General features: G+C 51.3%; 1 protein-coding gene across 1 annotated transcript in view; it reads left to right on the top strand.

Annotated features, from left to right (window-relative positions):
* The window catches only part of NPAS3 (neuronal PAS domain protein 3), a 1,515,755-nt gene that overhangs the window by 412,143 nt on the left and 1,081,426 nt on the right, over positions 1-22,186 (top strand). Inside the window, exon 2 of the mRNA XM_078659389.1 lies at positions 10,794-11,031. Coding sequence (XP_078515515.1) covers positions 10,794-11,031 — 238 coding nt within the window. The remainder of the gene's footprint in view (positions 1-10,793; positions 11,032-22,186) is intronic.

Below are 22,186 nucleotides of genomic sequence, written 5' to 3'. Positions count from 1 at the left end.
TCACAAGCTTACTGCAGCCGGAAGAGAACCGAACTGGATCGAATGCAGCTGATCACTCAAGTGTCAGCCGAGAGGATCCATGGAGGGGACACACACGTGCCTGGGGTGGGTCAGCGCGAGGTCCCCACAGGGGCAACCACCGGAAGTGGGCTGGAGCACTGAAGGGGTAGATCCGGGGATCTGGGCGGTCAGGCTCCCAATCAGAGGAGGAGGTGGAGATCGAGGGATCTCTCCCCCCATGGAGACAGCACAGAGGGTTACTGTCAGTGTACCGGCGGCACTCAGACACAGTCACTGGCAGCGGGTGTGGTGTGAGGGTACAGGCACAGAGGGGTACTGTCAGTGTACCGGCGGCACTCAGACACAGTCACTGGCAGCGGGTGTGGTGTGAGGGTACAGGCACAGAGGGGTACTGTCAGTGTACCGGCGGCACTCAGACACAGTCACTGGCAGCGGGTGTGGTGTGAGGGTACAGGCACAGAGGGGTACTGTCAGTGTACCGGCGGCACTCAGACACAGTCACTGGCAGCGGGTGTGGTGTGAGGGTACGGGCACAGAGGGGTACTGTCAGTGTACCGGCGGCACTCAGACACAGTCACTGGCAGCGGGTGTGGTGTGAGGGTACAGGCACAGAGGGGTACTGTCAGTGTACCGGCGGCACTCAGACACAGTCACTGGCAGCGGGTGTGGTGTGAGGGTACAGGCACAGAGGGGTACTGTCAGTGTACCGGCGGCACTCAGACACAGTCACTGGCAGCGGGTGTGGTGTGAGGGCACAGGCACAGAGGGGTACTGTCAGTGTACCGGCGGCACTCAGAGACAGTCACTGGCAGCGGGTGTGGTGTGAGGGCACAGGCACAGAGGGGTACTGTCAGTGTACCGGCGGCACTCAGAGACAGTGACTGGCAGCGGGTGCGGTGTGAGGGTACAGGCACAGAGGGGTACTGTCAGTGTACCGGCGGCACTCAGAGACAGTGACTGGCAGCGGGTGCGGTGTGAGGGTACAGGCACAGAGGGGTACTGTCAGTGTACCGGCGGCACTCAGAGACAGTCACTGGCAGCGGGTGTGGTGTGAGGGTACAGGCACAGAGGGGTACTGTCAGTGTACCGGCGGCACTCAGAGACAGTCACTGGCAGCGGGTGTGGTGTGAGGGCACAGGCACAGAGGGGTACTGTCAGTGTACCGGCGGCACTCAGAGACAGTGACTGGCAGCGGGTGCGGTGTGAGGGTACAGGCACAGAGGGGTACTGTCAGTGTACCGGCGGCACTCAGAGACAGTGACTGGCAGCGGGTGCGGTGTGAGGGTACAGGCACAGAGGGGTACTGTCAGTGTACCGGCGGCACTCAGAGACAGTCACTGGCAGCGGGTGTGGTGTGAGGGCACAGGCACAGAGGGGTACTGTCAGTGTACCGGCGGCACTCAGAGACAGTCACTGGCAGCGGGTGTGGTGTGAGGGTACAGGCACAGAGGGGTACTGTCAGTGTACCGGCGGCACTCGGAGACAGTCACTGGCAGCCGGTGTGGTGTGAGGGTACAGGCACAGAGGGGTACTGTCAGTGTACCGGCGGCACTCAGAGACAGTCACTGGCAGCGGGTGTGGTGTGAGGGTACAGGCACAGAGGGGTACTGTCAGTGTACCGGCGGCACTCAGAGACAGTCACTGGCAGCGGGTGTGGTGTGAGGGTACAGGCACAGAGGGGTACTGTCAGTGTACCGGCGGCACTCAGAGACAGTCACTGGCAGCGGGTGCGGGGTCAGGGTACAGTCAGATACTCCGGTGCCAGGGGTGATGCCAGGGTACAGATGGAGAGATGCGTGCCCTCACTGGGGCCTGGATGGCTCCCTCTGCGGAATGCCACTGCAGTGAGGCGCCATCTGTGCCCAGGCGCACACGGCGGGGGTGAACGGTCCTGGAGACAGGCGGTCATTTCCCGCCCTTTTCCTGCCCGTCCGGGGCAGCTGCTGAGAGAACGAGAGGGAGGGGCGGGGGGGGGGGTGGAGTCCTGCGACCTCCTTCCGAGTGTTGCTGACAGCTTCAGCTCCCAGAGGCCACGTGTCAGACAGAGGGCGCTTTAATTCAGTCTGTTAGCCATTGGTTTCCATGTGTTTATCACGGGTTGTGGTGGCTCACGTGGGTGTCCATCAAGGCCAGGGTATCCTGTGTGGAGGGTTACATTGTCCCGTTAGGTGTTGGCGATGAGGCAGCAAGTAGTCCTTTTGTTAGACTGTGGCTAACACGTCGAATGCAGAAGCTGTGCTGTGATGTGTCGACTCTGCTGACGTGACACCAGTCTAAATGCTGATTTATGTTGTTTTTTTACGTAGTCAGTGCAGTTTACAAGTCTTAGCCTGTCATAAAGGCACTCTGTTATTCGTCATTGCCCTCGCACGTTCATTTGTTGTACCTGGCTGTCATGATAGCTCTGCACAGAGCCATGTGTGCTGCAGCCTGGCACGTTTTTTTCACAACAATCATAGGGGACAGCCAGTGCAGGACACCCGTATGTTATATTTTGGTTGTTGCCTTGAATACTTCATTCGAAATTGTATTTTTCTTCAAAATTGCCATGTTTTGAGTATCTTTGCTGCTCCAGGTCTGTTATGAGGGAAGGAACCTTGTGGCCCAATTAAGAGTAGCTTTTTGCAGAAGTCTCCAAAAGGCTCCTGTACAAACAGTTGGTATATTCCTAGGTTCTTCAGGAGGCCACGCCCCCGCCCATGGGGATCCTGTAAGGTGCTCTGTGCATTCTTGATTCGTGCTCCCAACCTTACAATGTTAGTCACGTTTTCACGCATGCGTATTCGCTGCGTCAGAACTCATCTTACCCACAGTGTCCATCAACACTTTCATTGGTTCTTGGGTGTTAGGGGCGGGACACGTGTAGTATTGAATACAAGTGACCCTGTTCATACACCCACTAGGTCTGCCTTAGAAGTGTTGTGCAGTGCTACAGAAGGGCACCGCGCAGTGCTACAGAAGGGCACGGCCTGAACACCCTCGGATAAGAAACTGAAGACGGACAACTCATGTCCATGGCACATTTTGATATTTTCAAATTCCAAAACAGTCTCTCCCACTCAGGAAACCGTGTTTCCCACTCTGCTGAGGTTGTACCACAGGTCGCTCTGGCAGAGTTGTCCTGTTCTAAAGAATTGCATGCTGGAACCTGTAGTTTCACTTTTAACATGGAAAGTTTGAGCTAAAAAATCACAGTGGCCAAAGTGCTCTCTGCTAAAAAGCAAAGTCTGGTGCAAGGTGTCACCAGGGGCATAGCTTGGTCAGTAAGATTGGGGGGGGGGCATCAGATTTTCCGACAATCAGGCTGACAGACATTATACACAAGCAGTGCACGAGAGGGGCCTTAGGGGCAAAAGAAAGGGAGAGGAATGCTGATTGGCAGGAAGAGAGAAAATACAATATTTTGGAAAATAGTCAATATTTTGAGGATTTTCAAAAAAAAGAGGGAAAGAGTGGGTGGGTGTTTTTGTCTGTCTGTGTGTAAACATCCCTGGGGAAATGTGACAGACATCTCACAATACCCGACTGAAAGCACCTGTGCCCAACTATTTATCAGAAAAGACATTTACTAGGGGGGTATAACACCCCAAGCGCCCCTTCTCCCCTTGAATCTATGCCCCAGGCCGCTTGACAGCTGTGCTGAACTGGGTGTGAGTCAACTTGTTCCAGTGATTTTAGAAATGCTGCACATTATCAAATGCCGCCCAAAGAACAGGCTCAACCATTGAAGGTAGGGACCGGCTGCCATGCTAAAAGTGGGGGGTGGTGTGAACAAAACAAGCCCCCCCCCCTCCAGCCACACGCACCAGCCATGAGACCGAGGAGCGGGGGATGCAGCCCCATGGTACCCATCCTTCCTGGCTGAGCTTGAGTTGGTCACCGGAAGGGGCGGGCCTCTCTGGGAGCCGGATACCTTCTCAAGGGCAGACATCCTTTAAGTTGTGTTCAGCGTCCCGGCATACTGGTGCCGGTACTACCATGGGGTCATAAATGGCCCCATGCCAGGCTGCGCCCTCCGCCTTGGGTGGAACCAACTTCTGCCATGTGAGACTTTTGGAAAGTTTTCTACGCAATCAATACTCAGTCATGCTCTGATGGAACCGGGGGGAGGGGGATGCTACTCCAGAGCGGGGGGTGGGGGGGGGATGTAGGAACAGTGTCTTTTAACTTGGCTGTCTTCTGCCCGGATCCATAGTGGGCGGTGCATGCCGTATGGATTTTGATGTATGCATGCCTACCAACGCTGCCCATCTCTCCACTCCTGATTAATCCTGGGTGCGGGCAGCGAGCTCTGCCCATCAAATATTCATCAAAGTCTTCAGGTGAGTCAGCGCTGGGAGCTTTGAACCCGGACCGAGCCGCAGGCCCCTGCGCCGCCCTCAGCGCACTCTCCAGGGCTCTTGTGCACAAGAAGGTGTCTTCTTCGCGGGTGGGGGGGGCCTGGGGACTGGAGCAAGAGGAGGGCAGAGGGGACCAGTGTAGCAGAGAGGAGTGATGGGGAGGTGGAGCAGGTGTGTGGGAGACAGAGAGGAGAAGCATCTGGGAGCTAGAAGCCTGCGTGGGAGGGAGAGGCAGATGCGTGGGAGAGAGGAGGGGTGAGACAGGGTGGGCTGAGATGTATGAGAGAAGGTAAGGGAGAGAGGGGGCAGGGACTGGCATACCAAAGCTTGTGGGGGAACCCTGCAAGGTACCAGGGGGCACCCCAGGTACCTGGGGGCAGATTTACAAGCCCCTTGCGCCTCTTTTATGCCACCGTTGCGTCACTTTTGTGATGCAGCGGCGGCGCAAAAGTGGCGCCATGCTGCAGGGTATTTACAACATGACGCATCTGGGAGTTGCATCACATTGTAAAGCCCTGCGCCAGAAGTAGGCGTTCCGGCGCAGGGGGGGGGGCGTTCCGGCGCAGGAACGCCTCCTAAAAGTGGCTGATTGAAATCTACAAGATTTCACTCAGTCACTTTAGAGCCCATGCTGCGTCAAAACCCTGCGCCTGCTTAAAGCAGGCGTAAGGATTGATGCAGCATGTTAGGCATAGGGTCACCCTGAGCCTTGCTGAAGCTGCGTCGCGCTTGCGACGCAACTCCAGCAATGCGCCGCCTTTACGGCACAGATGCGTCACGCATCTGTGCCGCTTTTGCCCCATGGTGTGCCGCATTGTAAATGCAGCGCATCCATGTAGGCGGTGCCGTGACGCACAATAACTGCCGCATCCCTGCTGATATGCAGAGATGCGCCAGTTATTGTAAACCTGCCCCCTGGAGTTTGCCCTCCCACCCTGGGGGCCGCGGGGGGCTGTGTTATGTCACTGGGGGCAGTTGTAGGTGAAAGAGCAGGTGAGGGGGAGCGACAGGTCTGGAAGAGAGACATACCTCTGAACTCACCTGGTGCCGCTGCATGTCACACGGGATCGGCTCCCATCACAAGGTCACCCGCTGAGCAGCCAATATCACACGGGGGGCGCACAATTAACTGGAAGCTGCTGACATGAGCAGATTTCCGGCTAATTGTTTGGAGTTTCTGCTTAGCCGATGTCCTTTACAGGTGTGAAACCTCCCAGGACAATAGATTTGTTTTTGATTATAGGGGGGCTGTGGCAGTGGGACCCGGGGGTTCGGGGCTTTGATGCAGTGAATTGAAAGGTTCATTTATGCATTTTTATAGAGCGCGGACTTTACCCGAAGGCGTCAGAGCGCTTCACAATAGGAACAGAAAAATACAGGTGAGCAAATTACAAAAGCAGACGTTGAGTTACATGAGGTAAAAGTGACAATTGTGAGCAAACAAAATACATGAGGTAGCAAACAGTGCATTACAGGAGGAAAGAGTGACAAGTGTGCAGGTTACAAGAGAAAACAGAGTACATTTAGAGGTAATATACTGCAATATATGCTAGACACTCAGGCACAAGAACAAACGTTACGTGGGCAATGGTGGCACTTGTGCAAGTATCAAAAGCAAACAAAATGTTAGAGGTAGCAAACAGTGTGTTACAAGACAAAAGTGACGTGTGCAAGTTACAAAAGAGTACCAGCCTCAGACTGTGCTCTTCACTAACCTCTGCCCCCTTCAAAGCCCCGCCCCTCCTCACACGGTGAGGGGGCGGGGCTCTGAGCCCTCCCTCACATGGTGAGGGGGGGCTCTGGGCCCTCCCTCACATGGTGAGGGGGAGGAGCTCTGGGCCCTCCCTCACACGGTGAGGGGGCGGGGCTCTGAGCCCTCCTTCACACGGTGAGGGGGTGGGGCTCTGGGCCCTCCCTCACACGGTGAGGGGGCGGGGCTCTGGGCCCCTCCTCACACAGTGAGGGGGCGGGGCTCTGAGCCCTCCCTCACACGGTGAGGGGGAGGGGCTCTGGGCCCTCCCTCAAACGGTGAGGGGGCGGGGCTCTGAGCCCTCCTTCACACGGTGAGGGGGTGGGGCTTTGGGCCCTCCCTCACACGGTGAGGGGGCGGGGCTCTGGGCCCCTCCTCACACGGTGAGGGGGCGGGGCTCTGGGCCCCTCCTCACACGGTGAGGGGGCGGGGCTCTGGGCCCCCCTCACACGGTGAGGGGGGGCTCTGAGCCCTCCTTCACACGGTGAGGGGGCGGGGCTCTGGGCCCCTCCTCACACGGTGAGGGGGTGGGGCTCTGGGCCCCCCTCACACGGTGAGGGGGGCTCTGGGCCCCTCCTCACACGGTGAGGGGGCGGGGCTCTGAGGTGGGTCTTTGAGGCAGTGAATTGAAAGGCACCTGGACTGTGCTCTGCACTAAGCCACGTCTACTTTAAAGCCCCGCCCCCTGCTGACATCTTGAAAAAGGTTTGCGAGTTGGCAGGTCCGGAGTGAGCATGTGTGGGAGGGAAATGCAGGTGAGGGGAGGGGAGTGACCATGTGTGGGGGGGGAGACAGGTTTGGGGGAGTAAGTATAAGGGGGAGGGATAAGTGGGTGTGGGGGCTGATCATATGTGGGAGGGAGAGCCATGTGTGGGGAATGAGCACGTGTAGGAGGGAGAAGTGGGGTGGGTGTGGGGAGTGAGTGTGTGTGAGAGGGAGAGTTGGGTGTGGGGAGTGAATATGTGTCGGAGATAGAGGTGGGTGTGGGGGGTGAGTATGTGTGTGAGGGAAAAGCAGGTGTGGGAGAGTGGATATGTGTGGGAAGGAGAGATGGGCATGAGGGAGTGAGCATGTGTTGGAGGGAGAAACAGGCATTGGGGAGTGAGTATGTGTGGGAGGTAGAGGTGAGGTTGTGAGTATGTGTGGGAGGTAGAGGTGAGGTTGTGAGTATGTGTGGGAGGTAGAGGTGAGGTTGTGAGTATGTGTGGGAGGTAGAGGTGAGGTTGTGAGTATGTTTGGGAGGTAGAGGTGAGGTTGTGAGTATGTGTGGGTGGGAGAGGTGAGGTTGTGAGTATGTGTGGGAGGGAAGGGTGGGCATGGGGGAATGAGCATGTGTGGGAGGGAGAGGTGAGGGAGTGAGCATGTGAGGGTGGGAGAGGCAGGCCTGGGAGGGTGAGCATCTGTGGGAGGGAGAGGTGAGGTTGTGAGTATGTGTGGGAGGGAGAGGTGAGGTTGTGAGTATGTGTGGGAGGGAGAGGTGAGGTTGTGAGTATGTGTGGGTGGGAGAGGCAGGCCTGGGAGGGTGAATGTGTGTGGGAGAGAAGAGCTGGATCAGAGAGAGAGGATCAAATGTGAAAAAGGGAGCAGCTGTGAACGAGACTGGTGGAGTGGAAGAAAGGGAGCAGGTGTGAGACAGTGGGAAGGAGGCATGCACCGTTCTGGAGCTGGACGAGCCACGGGAAGCTCGAGCCAGACTCGAGCCGACTCGAGCCGGATACAGGGCTCGGGCTCAGCTCAAGGCCCGTTCGGATCCTCAAGCTCAAAACAAACCGAGCCCGTCACGTGGCTTCCGCGGCCACCACACTTCACACCAGGCACTACAAATGAAAGACCAACATTAACCTTTGAGATAGCCAGGAGAAGGCATTACTCATGGAGGGCCCGATTCACAGAACTAACTTAAGACAAAATCCTAAACTTACTACCATTTCGGTATTCACAGAAGGCACTTACTCATTTCGGTATTCACAGAAGTTAGGAGTCCTAACTTTACTACTCCTAAACGGAGAAAAATCCTAACTTTAACACTTTCGGTATTCACAAAAGGCATTCAGGTGTCCTAAAGTTAGGACTCCTAACTTCTGTGAATACCGAAAAGAATAAGTGCCTTCTATGAATACCAACATGAGTAAGTGCCTTCTGTGAATACCAAAATGGTAGTAAGTTTAGGATTTTGTCTTAAGTTAGTTCTGTGAATCGGGCCCGTAATTTGCTGCAGCAGAATTAAACAAAATTACATAAAGTTATACAAAATTACACAGAATTATGCAAGGAGCGTAACCCACCATTATCTGTATTTTCTTTCTTGCACAATGCCCCCTCACATCCAGAAGTGGCCCGAGGATGCATTGTGCACCACGGAGATAGTGCTGAATGCAACAGAATATTAAATGCAGCAGCGAGGAGCTCGTACACACTAAATTAATTGTTCCTGTACGCCTGCTTTCGGACGTTTGGGCCACATTACATTACTCATAATTACAAACAGGTAGAATTGTTTAATTTCCAGTAAGTTTACAGCAAAAGAGTAATTTGAAATTCCAAAAATTACTCTGATTACTCTGGTGTAGTTACATTTTTGCCCAGACCTAGATGTACCCTGGTGTGTGAAAGAGTGAGCCATCTAATGCCTGAGTTGCACGATGTGAAACCAAAAATCCTGGGATTAACCCCAGATTCCCCTCATGATGAAACTGTGTGATCCTCAGCAAATATTTGATTTCACTGAGCCTCCTTTTTAGGTCGAGCCTAGCGCAGCGCGCATGCTCTGCTCTATGGGAGGCTTCTTGTTACTACTCTAAACTACTCCGTGTGGGTCTGACTCCCCCCATGCATACGATTGCCTTTTGCATGTGTCTTTCAAGAATGAAAGCACACAAATGGTTAAAGGTGGGTGCATGTCCCACCTCTTTTTGGAATGTTGACTCCCACAGCGCTTTGCTCTCTGGACCGAGTAGCGGCACGCAGGGCGGCAGCTGTATTCCTTTGCCCGCCCCCACCACTCCTCTTGAGCTGCCTGTTTTCATTTGCAGCCTGCGCTCCATGTTTGCACCCCCTCACACTCCTCTTTGTTTGTTATTTGTAGCACGGTTCGTTTTCACTTTGGGTACCACGCATTTGCAGCCTGCGCTTAATGTTTGCACCCCCTTCCACTCTTCTTTGCTTGTTATTTATAGCGCTTTCACTTTGGGGACCAAGTTTGCTGAAAGTAAGATTTTTAAAATTGTGGAAAAAACGCCACGAATGCTAAATATTAAACAAGTCAATCCTTAATGTATTTTTCATTCCAACAGTGCGTGCTGAGCGACCTTGTGACAACCATCTGAAACTTGCACACAAACTTTACAGTATTGAACAGAGCCGAGCCAGACCCTTGACTCTCCCTCCCTGTTAATTCGTTGTCTTGCCCACGTCTACAAAGTACAAGCGAGTGAGGGCAAATGAGAGACTAAGGGCCTGATTACGAGTTTGACGGTCGGGGCAACTCCATAACAAACGTGTTGGATATCCCGTCCGCCAAATTACAATTCCATTATGTCCTATAGAACTTGTAAAAAGGTGGACAGAATATCCATCCGGTTTGTGACGGAGTCTCTCATCCGCCAAGATCGTAATCAGACCCAAGTGTGAGATGAGAAAGAGAAGTGGTGGGGTAGACTGAGGACCAAAAGAGAGCACAGAAACGAGGCAGAGAGAGGCGAGCTGATATGAGAGGGAGAGACAGGCGGGGAGCAAACATGGGTCCGAAAGAGAAGCACACATGGGAAGAAAGACACGAGGACAGTGACGGTGGGAGAGATGTGTAGAGGTGGGGAGTTTTGAGGGAGGCAAGTGAGGAAGATGAGAGGCAGGTGTCGGCCAAAGATTCTAGCAGGTGTGGGAGGGAATGACAGCAAGAAGGGGTAACCCAAGAGAGGCAGACATGGGAAAAAGGGGAAAGTGTGGGAGAGAGGTGTTTGAGCCAGAGGGAGATGTGTGAGAGGATAAAACAAGTGTGTGAGAGGAAGAAGAAGTGTTGGAGAGGGTGATGTGAGCCAGCGAGAGGTGTGTGAGAGTAAGCAGCTAGATCCAGCAGAGGCATGTGAGGAGAATCATGCAAAAAGGTGGATTTTCCTACAGTAGCTGCGCACTAGGCAAGTGTGAAATTTACGTAGTTTGCTTGCATGTAATTACGTAAAATTCATCAAAATCATGCTAAGTTATACATAAAACACAAAAGGCAGATCTGTAATTTTGTACTATATTTCAGGGCAAAATGCATCCTCACATACGTTTGTGGACCAAGGACACATTTAATCAAAGCATGACAAACAACACCTGCTCACATTCTGTTGTTGCTGTGCATTTGCAATAAATCTTTACAGTAAATTGCTCCATTTGTTGTACATTTTTTCAGCAAATAATGTGTAGTTACAAAAAGTAGCGTAACGATATAATTTTGCATGACAAAGGTAACACAAAATTCCTGTAATGATTCAAATTACGCTGGTGTAATTTAAATTTCGCCCAGTGTGTGTGCATACCTCTTCCATGTATGAGTGTCTCACTCTATCCCTGTAATGTATGTGATAGCTCTGTGTATCTGTCTGTCTGGCGGGTCACAGCCATATCCGCGCATGTGAGATGCTGGAAACTGATCCAAGATGGCGGCTGCTAACTATGGCTCCTCTCTCTGATTGCAGTTTGCAGGCGCTGCGGAAGGAGAAGTCGAGGGATGCTGCCCGCTCCCGCCGAGGCAAGGAGAACTTTGAGTTCTATGAGCTGGCCAAGCTGCTGCCTCTGCCGGCTGCTATCACCAGCCAGCTTGACAAGGCCTCCATCATCCGACTGACCATCAGCTATCTGAAGATGAGGGACTTCGCCAACCAGGGGGACCCTCCATGGAACCTGCGCATGGAAGGGCCGCCCCCAAATACCTCAGTCAAAGGTAAGGGCTCATAGCCGCGTCTGACCTAAGAGTGAGTTTCGTGTCGGCCAGGGCATATCTGGCTAGTGCCTCATAGAGAAGTCAGTCGTAGAGAATGGTGGAGAGGGAGGCTGAGAGAAAGTGAGTGTTGGCTGTGTGTGTCTCACTCACTCTTCAAACTCAATGTCTTTGCAGACTAGTTTGCTGCCACTGCTCTATTGGCTGTCTCGCCAGTCCAGTCATGTGTTTCTACTCTATAGAGTGCCTGTTATGTCCAGTCAGGTGTCTCTGTAGTATAAGGTGCCTCTCCAGTCCATTTATGAGTCTGTGTGATCAATGGGGTCTCTCCTGCCCTGTTACATTACTACTATCTAGAAGAAAGAGTCTTTCGATTCTAGTTGTCTCTTCTCTCTAGGTGTTTTCTACAGCCCATCCTGTGCCGTTGCACTCTGGTGGGCACTCCACTCTGGTTACGCATTGCTGCACTCGTTTGGCTTCTCACAGCTCAGTCGTGCTTCTCCCCAGGGCGCACGCTCACTACCTAGAATACACTACATCAGCCTTCCACTACATGGGAGGCACTGCATCAACATTCCCGCACTAGACAATGTCACTGCATCAGTAAGGGATAACGGACAGAGTTTAGAGATAGGGGTTGGTTAGGGTTTGGTTCTGGGTAGCGATGGGTTAGTTAGGTTTAGGTAAAGGTTATATTTATGGTAAGGCGAGCAATTAGGGTTCGGCTTAGGGTTACATTTAAGATTTTGATAAACAAGCATTGGACTGTAGGGTTACGGCTTAGACTACATTAGGAACAGGATATAAGGCTTAGGGTTAGAGTAAGGTTTGGGTTTATCGCAGTCTTAAGGTTGGAATAAGAGTAAGGTTTAAGTTAATATCTATGGGCCCGATTCACAGAACTAACTTAAGACAAAATCCTAAACTTACTACTTTTGGTATTCACAGAAGTTAGGATTCTGTTTTAAGTTTGTCTTAAAACAGACTTAAGACAGACTTAAGACAAAATCCTAATTTAAGTCTGTCTTAAGACAAAATCCTAACTTCTGTGAATACCAAAAGTAGTAAGTTTAGGATTTTGTCTTAAGTTAGTTCTGTGAATCGGGCCCTAAAGGTTGGGACAAGAGTACTGTTTATGGTTAGGTTAATATCGGTCTTAAGGTCGGAATAAGAGTAAGGGTTATGTTTAGGTTTATCTCAGTCTCAAGTTGGACTTAAAAGAAGGTTTAGGTTTAGGTAAATGTCAGTCTTAAGTTTGGAATAAGAGTAAGCCTTTGGGTTAGTATCAGGATTAGGCTAGGCGGTGGTTTAATGCTTAGAGTTTGGGGTAAGTGATGTTCAGGGAATAAGATAAGCTTTTTGGAAGTCAGACTGTTGGGGTCAGGTTAAGGGTAAAGACTAGAGATGTTGCTATGAATAGGGTCATGATAATGTAAGGTTCAAGGCCAGGGCCATGATTAGTGTAAGGAGTAGGGTTGGGTGTAGGGGCAGGGTCAATGCAGGACTAAATTTGATATCTAGGGTGCATGTAGTAGGTAATTTCTAAACTTTACCAGTGTGGTTGTAGGGACATGTTGGGAGGCATCTGCTCTCTGCTTTACCTCCCCAGACATTCAAGCGCTTTCAAGGTCCAGGAAATATGTGAGACTCTTGGACAATCTGCTTTCTCCCCCTTCTGCCCCCACCCTACCAGCTCCTCCTCCCCAAAAACTTATCACAGACTATGTTTGCACTTTGCCCTAGTGTCTCTGCACCAAATCATGTCATCCTTGGGTTTAGAAGCTTGTCACGTGATTACAACAGTAACTACTAGACTGCCTCGTCAGTAATATGTGAATGAATTGAAATTTGATGGTTTGCTTTGCATTGCTTTAAAAGTGGTAACAGTGCTAAGATGACATTTTATTGCAATGGTTTTAATTACTGTGCCAATTTATTAAACTGAACTAAACTGGTTGTAGGGACGTGCTTAGTGGCACTGATGTGGTCTGAGGTTAAGGTAGTAGTCCTCAATGTAGAAACATACAGCTCACTCCAGTCCAATTTTGAAATGCTGTTCTGTAGATAGCTGTCTCTTCTGCTCATTTAATGTGCTTGTGCACTCTAGGCGGGGTTCTCTACATGGGTTATGTCTCTTTGTACTTTGCTTGATAGTCTGCAGGAGAAACTAGCAGTCCTTAATTAAGGACAGTCTCGTCAGGCGTTGCTGAGGTTTCTCCTGATCACAAATGCACCGGTCCTGAAGAAGGCCACCTGACTCGCAAGAGCAACGTCTAGGCTGAAACATGTTGCCTTTGGAGAACCGAACCCGCAAGTGATTACAACCCGATGATGACACTATCCATCTGAACACACAAACAAAGAAAAACGTGCACTGTGAAAGTGTGGTTGAGGGGTTCCGATACAATATATGTGAGACTCTGGTTTATTGTCACTAGTAAAATAATCCCCTATGATTACGAGCTTTCTTGAAATAGGTCAGCGATGCGGATTGCCTGAGGTGGAGGGTCTTACAGGTCTTGGCAGCGAGGTAGGGAATGAACTTCCTCCGGTTCTGATCTTGTGGATACTGGGGGAACAGCGTTTACAACGCAGTCGGTACAATGCAGTACCATTACAACTCGGTCAGTAAAACAACGGCGTTGTTGTTACCATGCATAGCCGTTGTACGGACTGCGTTGTAAAGGCATGCATTGTAGACGCATGCGTTGCAACGTCATATATTCATCCTGGGGACGGAGGATAGGGCGCGTTGAGCAGAAGGGAGATGTGTGGCATGAATATGGAATGCGGGGGGATGGTTCAGATGTGCTGGTCCTATGTTGTGGAGAGCCTTGTAGGAATGTGTGAGGTGTTGAAGGTGAATCTCTTGTTGACCGGGAGCCAGTGGAGTTGTGAGAAGTTTTGTGTGATGTGGCTGCTGCGAGGGATGTCGACGACCAGTCTGGCAGCAGCATTTTGAACATTCTGTAGTTTCTTGAGCTGTTTCTGGGCGATGCCGGTGTAGAGTGTGTTGCCGTAGTCACGTCTGCTGGTGATGAGTGTGTGGGTGACAGTCTTTCTGGATTCTGTGGGGGTTCATCAGAATGTCTTTTTAAGTATGCAGAGAGTGTAGAATTGGGCAGAGGACACTGCCTTGATTTGGTGGTTAATTGAAAGGGATGCGTCCAGTATGATGTCAAGGTTGCGTGCATGGTCCAGAGGGTTGGGAGGGCGTTCCAGAGTGGCTGGCCACCAGCGGTCATTCCAGGCTGAAGGGTTGGGACCCAGGATGAGCCCTGCGGTTGTGTCCGAGTTAAGCTTGAGGCAGCTGTCTTTCACCCAGGTTGTGACGCCCTTCATTCTGCTGTGAGAGTTAGTTCTGGTGTCTGTGGGTTTTGTTGGTGAGGGAGAGGATCATCTGGGTGTCGTCGGCATAAGAGACGATGTTGAGTCCGTTGCTTCTGATGATGTTTGCAAGTGGAGCCAGGTAGATGTTGAAGGGGGTGGGGCTCAAGGAGGAATCCTGGGGCACTCCACAGCTGATCTCTGTAGGTTCTGAGAGGAACGGAGGCAGTCTAGCTCGCTGTGTCCGGCCAGTGAGGAAGGAGTGGATCCAGTCCAGTGCTTTCACATGGATGCCGGCGTTATGGAGTCTCGTTATTAGTGTGCAGTGGGAGACGGTGATGAAGGCAGTTGAGAGGTCCAGTAGGATCAGGGCTGAGGTCTCGAGCCTTTCGAGGATGGAGCAGATGTGGTCGGTGGCAGTAAGGAGTATGGTCTCCGTGCTGTGGTTTCTTCGGAAGCTGGATTGGGAGGTGTCCAGGACATGGTTTGCTTTGATAAACTTGAAAAGTTGGGCGTGGATGGCCTTCTTGATGACCTTGGCCGGAAGGAGAGGAGGGAGATGGGTTTGAAGTTCTTGAGGTCTGTCGGGTCTGAGGACAGCTTCTTCAGCAGGCGGTTTATCTCAGTTTGTTTCCAGTCATCGGGGAAGGTGGCGGTTTTGCCGGTGCAGTTGATGGTGCTGCAAAGCAGTAAGGCAATGGCTGTGGCTGCTCTGTAGAAGATGGGGTATGGGCAAGGATCCGACGGGGCTCCTGAGTGGATGCTCTTCATGGTCTTAAGTGGGTCCTCTGTTGTGAGTGGGGTCCAGCTGAGCATTAAGTGTGGGCCAAAAATCCGTTCTGCTCGTGAAATTTGCGGATTTTCAGCAATTTCGCGACCCGTGAATCTCGCGAAATTGCCGAAAAATCCGCAAATCCGCTCGTGGGCGGATTTTGATTTTGGCCCACAGGAAGCACTTACAGTTAAGGCAGGTGCTCGAGTTGAAGCTAACTTTGGAACCATTTTAGGATGAAGCCGGCAAGCTGCCAGAGTTAAAGTTGCTTACTTGCAAGTTGCAACTATTCTCTGACCCTGTCCTGACCCTAAACAGCCGGGTGCCCGAGGCAGGGTCAGAGAATAGTTGCAACTTGCAAGTAAGCAACTTCAACTCTGGCAGCTTGCCAGCACCATTCTAAAATGGTTACAAAGTTAGCTTCAACTCGGGCACCTGTCTTAACTCTGTAAGTGCTTCCTGAGGGCCAAAAATTAAATCTCAACAGGAAGCACTTACAGATATAAATAAAGCAGATACCCGAGTTGAAGCTCAAATTCAGTAACGTTTTAATCAGCCCAAAACATTAGTGAGCACGGTCGTGGCTCGGCAAGTGTGCTTTAACCCCATATCTGCCGTCGAAAATTAGCTGTAATACTCGAGGGAGGTCTTTGAATCCATGAGTTTCTCGAGCGCAATCCCCGTGTAGTTCCTGTGACAAGGAGGCTGCTTTCTCCTCACCTGCTGCCCTGCTCGCTCTCTGACCCTTTATACACAAGAGGCATGTTGACACGCATAGAAGCCCTGCCCGTTTGGACCCGCACCACACACTAGCGGTATCAAACGTCTTCCCGCGCTTTCGCAACTATGATGGACAGCTCACTCAACGGACCTCGGCGCCTTTTGGCACGGTGGCAAAGTTACAGGCACACATGGTCAGTGGAGACAAATCGTCTGGCCCTTTACGCAGCTGCAGTGTAGGAAAAGCACTATACATTTACCCAACGAGGTAGCACTTACTGATTAGCCAGTAGAAAGTACTCCAGTTGAGTAGAGTGCAAATCGCAAAAAAATCCGCGAGTTTGCGGGAAAATCCACGAATTTGCGGATTTTTTTGCGATTTTGCGCGAATTTGCAGACCGCAGATCCGCAAAATTTGCCCATACTTACTGAGCATGGTCTGTCAGTGTGTGGCGTGATTGAGTGTGGTGGAGGCTGGCATAGTAGCAGGGTCTAGGGTGTTGAAGCTGTCATAGATCTGCCTGATAGTGTGGTGGAAGAAGGTGCAGTGTTTGTTGCAGAGGTCTTGGGAGGGTGGGACGTCTGTGGTCTTGCTGTTGGGCCTGGCAAATTACTTGACAATGGCAAAGAGTTCTTTGCTGCTGTGTGCATTTGCGTTGATTCTGTCTTCGAAGGCCATTTTTCTTTGTGGCTTTGAGGAGGATTGTGGTGTGGGTTGATGGTGGATTTGAAGGTAACGTTGGTTTCTGGGATTTTGTTGTTCCTCCAACTATTGGCGAGTCGGCGGCGGGTGCGTCTAGACTCGTGGAGGGTGGGAATGAACCAACTGGCTTTCTTGGTGTGTTGCTTGCCTGGTTTCTTCTTGAGGGGTGCCATAGTGGTGGCCCAGTCCATTGTTGGAGGTTGCGTGCTGCAGTGTTGGTGTCAGTTGGCATTGATGGAATGGTTGTGCTGAAGGAGTTGATGAGAAGTTCTTCAGTGGCCTTTCCCCAGCAGCGATGGGGGGGTGATGAGGGTAGTTGTGTACAGTGGGCGTGGCGAAGGCGGGATGCAAGCAGTGGTGGTCGATCCAGGAGAGTTTGGTGGTGTGGCTGTAGCTCATGGTCTCTGCTGGCAGAGAAAACAGGGTCTATCGAGTGTCCGACTGGTGGGTCAGTGCAGTGACTAGCTGCTAGAGTCCAATGTTGGTGAGGTTCTCCAGTAGGGAGGCAGTGTTCTGGTCACTGGGGTTGTCTATGTGCAAGTTGAGGTCGCCGAGTAGGATGTAGTCGGTGGATGCAAGAGCTTCGGGTGTGATGTTGTCTATAATGACGTCGGTGAAGGGTGTAGATGAGGGTGCTCCTGAGGGTGGTGTTGGGGTTGTTCTGGATCTGGAAGTGGAGGTGTTCGATGGTTGTTGTTGTTTCGTTAGAGTGTGTGGTTAGTCGGAGGTTGTTCTTGTGGGCAATGGCGATGCGTTCTCCTGGGAGTTTGGGGTAGGATTTCAGTGTGATTTTTTTTATAGCCATCGGGGATTGAGATGTTTGGTCCAGAGTAGCGGTTGGTCAAGGGTTTTGTGAAGAAAGGGATGTCAGGAGAGGTGGCGTCGAGGAGGTCCCAGATTTCCATGGCGTGTTTGTAGAGGGATTGCACATTGAGGAGGATGCACTTGTTCCTGTCGTTGGCACTATTGGTCGGGTGGGTAGCTAGGGGAGCTGGCCTGTTGGTGTGGGTGAAGACGTGGTTGTAGTTCCGGCAGGCGAAGGGTCCATGGGTCTTCTTCTGTGATGCTGGCTGGCAGGTCGGCATGGCGTCCAGGGTTGAGAGTGAGGAGGGTGTTGGTTACATAGCGGTGGAAAGTCCAAAAACCATGGTCCTGGGGCTGAGTGCACTCCAGGAGCAGACAGGCTTGCATTTGTCACACCAGTGGTGAACGAGCAGCGCGCCCACTGCGTATGGCTGCGCATCGGCATTTTACATTTTTTATGGGCTGGGCTGCTGCCATTTGCTGCTGGGCCGCTCCAATTACTAAAAAGCACTTTTTGGTGCATCCGTTGCTTTCTTTCGTAGGGCACCAGGCCACTTCATGCCTGAGTGTGAAGGACAGACGCGCACCAGGGCTGAGTAGCGGTATATTGTGTGAACCAGACTGCTTCAGGACTGAGTGGTGGTCACTCGTATGAACCATCTGCTGGCAAACATAACTCGAAGAACAAGTCTATGTCGGCAAGTGTCATTATTGTTGATCCCAAAGCGGTACCTAGCTCGGTGTAAAAGGCGGTGGGGTTCTTTCGTAAATCCGGCAAAGATTTATGGAACGTCGAGATGTCCTGTCTGTCCCATGGCTGATACACCCAATTGTAGACCACCCTTCCTCTAGCGTCTTGATGGTTCATATCGTCATGAGTCCCTTGTCCTCTAGGAGGAACCCAATAAGGGGTAGCTTCTTTTATCGGCATCATGCTATCTGGTTTTTCTACCGGGGGTCCTGCTGTTTTAGATGTCCTGTCCCTATCTATCCGTCCTTGTTCTATGAGGTGACGGAATACTTCCAGTGTGGATGAAAAGAGTTCTGTCACATCGTTGTCGCCTTCATCTCTGGTGTCTACCTTCCTATAGAGAGCCACTAGTCTCTCGGGCCCTACATCCTAGTATTTCTCTTCATATCCAGTAAGGGTGTGGTAACAGAGACGTACAATAAAGTATCGTTTGTGGTTTTCAACATAGGAGTTGCATCTGTCCGTTACATACCCTTCTGTCTCCTTCCTATCTATGAGGGATTTTACTATGTTATCAATGCCTGCTCGCTCATTTTTACTTAATCGCGGGACCCTGGGCGCTCCTTTTTCCTTTGATCCTACTTCTACTACTGTATCCTTTGATGAGGCATTTGATGTGGGTGACTCGGTGGGAGCAGAAGCGGTGGAGTCTGAGACGATCATGCCATCTCCGGCTATATTTTGGGGGTCCTTGCGTTGTACTATGGGATGAGTAGGGGCGTAAGGGGGTGGCATGTATATGATTGGGCGACCTAACAATAAATCATCATCTACCCTTTGTTTTTCCGGTAACTCGGGGTAAAGAGTCGAGGGCGTTCTAACAGGGCATTGACCTGATATTTTTGATTCCTGTTCCATTTTGTTGGTTTCTTTTTCTTTTATTTCTTCTTCTAACTTTTTACAGGCTTGGTAAGCCGATTTTTGCATTTCTTTATTCTGCCTGGCTTCGTCTCTTTTCTTTCTTTGAGCTGCCTCTTTTCGCCATGGTGTAGTTTTCTTTTTGTGGAGAGCTATTTCTAACGTTTCTATTTTAGCGGGATGGAAAGATCCCGTCAGTGGCCACTGATTTACCCGGTCCTTCCTAGTGTATTTATGCCATAGTTTGCTATAAGCTACGGTGACTAATCCATACTTTACGTACATGTCGTTGTTAGGGGTGCCTTCTGGCGCTGCCGGCTGACTGACCTCTAACAGACGGTCCGGTCTAAAACAATTACAAAACAATCTAGAGAAAACAGGCATGACGTATTAACCGGTCAAAATGAATATTTCAATCAATCAATTTAGACAAAGATCCGCACTACATGTCCTTCGCTGTCTGCAAAGGGAGAGAGTATTCCTATTCTCTGTTGTTTGCAAGCAGGGAATGTCTCAAATAACTCAATATCAAAAAGGAATACTAGTATTTCGTTCAAACTATTCAATCAATCAATCAATTTAAGTCATTTTTTCACGACCTTACCCGGAACGTATAGACAGTTCTTCGTCTTCCCCTTCCAGCGCCTGGTTGTCTTCTCACTCCAACAATCAATGCGGCGTTCCTCTAAGGTCCCAGTCAGGACCGCAGGTCACTCGAGAGAGGTCCGTTTGGAACCAGTGAAGTTCAGTCGATCGGCAGCTAGACAAGGGTCTTCTCAGGCAGGTATACCCCAATCGTTTAGACGTTCACTCCGTCGTTAGGACCTCTCTACCGCACCCAAGTGTCGCTGATGGGCCCTCACGTTGGGTGCCAATTTGTGAAAAGCAGCGAGTCTTCTAAGACCCCCAATGCTGCCCGGTGCAGGGTTCACCTCTAATTCACTTTGGGTTCGCTATCAAAATAATGAGGCAATCGCTGGAAACTGGAAGACAAGAAAAAGGTTTCTTTCTCATGAGGAGACCACGTCAACTGCAGACACCGGGATGTCTGAGGGAGGTGTTCTGCTGGTATCTCCTTTGGCTCTTCCATTTATACAGGTTTGACACAATGCATTTGTTTCATCAACATGGCTACACAAGCTTGGAGTCCCCGCCCCGGGCAGGTTGCCACACAAGCCCAACAGTAGTTCTCTTCCCACCCAGGTCAAACAGACAATCTTATCTTGCAGCTGGACCTTGCTTCAGGGTCTAAAACATGTGAGACCGGTCAGATCTAAGAGTCCGTTCTGTTGATAAAAACAAGTCCCATTGTTGGTAAAAACAAGTCTTGCTGTTTGCAGTGCAATAAATCATGTTGCAAGGGTCTTTTTAGTGTCTGGAACCTGTTTGTGTAACTAGGTGCGGTGAGGGGTAGAGTGTCCAAAGGTTTGCCTGCAAACAGAGATGAATGGAAAAACGAGTTTGTAGCAGCAAGTGGCTCAGGGGTTTGTCGTGACAATAGGGTTTATAGCCCCCAGCACACATACCAGGTCAGTCAGAGGGTCAGAGGGATGCTAGTAAGGGCAGGGTGAAACAAAGCAGACCAACAGAGTACAAAACAGCTGTGATGGATTAAAATGACTGCAGCTTATATGCACATAGAAATTTCCACCAGACAAGATGGCGCAGGCAATGTTCACGATTGTCATTTTGCTTTTACCACTGTCTCTTCTCACCAGGGAGACTGCACACCTCTACACGTCCACTGCCCCATGTCTCTTTTCACCAGGGAGTGTGCACACTTCCACACTTTCCCTGTCTCTTCTCACCATGGAGGGTGCACACCTCTACACGTTCCCTGTCTCTTCTCACCATGGAGAGTGCACACTTCTACACTTTCCCTGTCTCTTCTCACCAGGGAGTGTGCACACCTCTACACATTCCCTGTCTCTTCTCACCATGGAGAGTGCACACTTCTACACTTTCCCTGTCTCCTCTCACCAGGGAGGGTGCGTACCTCTACACTTTACCTGTCCCTGTCTCTTCTCACCATGGAGTGTGCACACCTCTACACGTTCCCTGTCTCTTCTCACCATGGAGAGTGCACACCTCTACACTTCCCCTGACCCTGTCTCTTCTCACCATTGAGAGTGCACACTTCTACACTTTCCCTGTCTCTTCTCACCAGGGAGTGTGCACACCTCTACACTCCACTGCCCCATGTCTCTTCTCACCAGGGAGAGTGCACACCTCTAAACTTCCCCTGCCCCTGTCTCTTCTCACCAGGGAGTGTGCACACCTCTAAACGTTCCCTGTCTCTTCTCACCAGGGAGAGTGCACACCTCTACACGGCCACTGCCCTATGTCTTTTCTCACCAGGGAGTGTGCACACCTCTACACGTTTCCTGTCTCTTCTCACCATGGAGAGTGCACACTTCTACACTTTCCCTGTCTCCTCTCACCAGGGAGGGTGCGTACCTCTACACTTTACCTGTCCCTGTCTCTTCTCACCATGGAGAGTGCACACCTCTACACGTTCTCTGTCTCTTCTCACCAGGGAGGTTGCACACCTCTTCACTCCCCCTCTCTTCTCACCAGGGAGAGTGCACACCTCTACACGTCCACTGCCCCATGTCTCTTCTCACCAGGGAGTGTGCACACCTCTACACGTTCCCTGTCTCTTCTCACCAGGGATTGTGCACACTTTTACACGTCCACTGCCCCATGTCTCTTCTCACCAGGGAGTGTGCACACCTCTACACGTTCCCTGTCTCTTCTTACCAGGGAGAGTGCACACCTCTACACTTCCCCTGTCTCTTCTCACCAGGGAGAGTGCACACCTCTACACTTCCACTGCTCCTGTCTCTTCTCACCAGGGAGTGTGCACACCTCTTCACGTTCCCTGCCTCTTCTCACCAGGGAGAGTGCGCACCTCTACACGTCCACGGCCCCATGTCTCTTCTCACCAGGGAGTGCGCACACTACCACACTTTCCCTGTCTCTTCTCACCAGGGAGTGTGCACACCTCAACACGTTCCCTGTCTCGTCTCACCATGGAGAGTGCACACTTCTACACTTTCCCTGTCTCCTCTCACCACGGAGGGTGCACACTTCTACACTTTCCCTGTCTCCTCTCACCAGGGAGGGTGCACACTTCTACACTTTCCCTGTCTCTTCTCACCAGGGAGTGTGCACACCTCAACACGTTCCCTGTCTCGTCTCACCATGGAGAGTGCA

This window comes from Lissotriton helveticus, chromosome 9 (genome assembly GCF_964261635.1).
Source record: "Lissotriton helveticus chromosome 9, aLisHel1.1, whole genome shotgun sequence".
In the NCBI taxonomy this organism is placed as follows: Eukaryota; Metazoa; Chordata; class Amphibia; order Caudata; family Salamandridae; genus Lissotriton; species Lissotriton helveticus.
The sequence above is the reverse complement of the archived record's forward strand: the minus strand, read 5'-3'. Positions and strand labels throughout refer to the sequence as shown.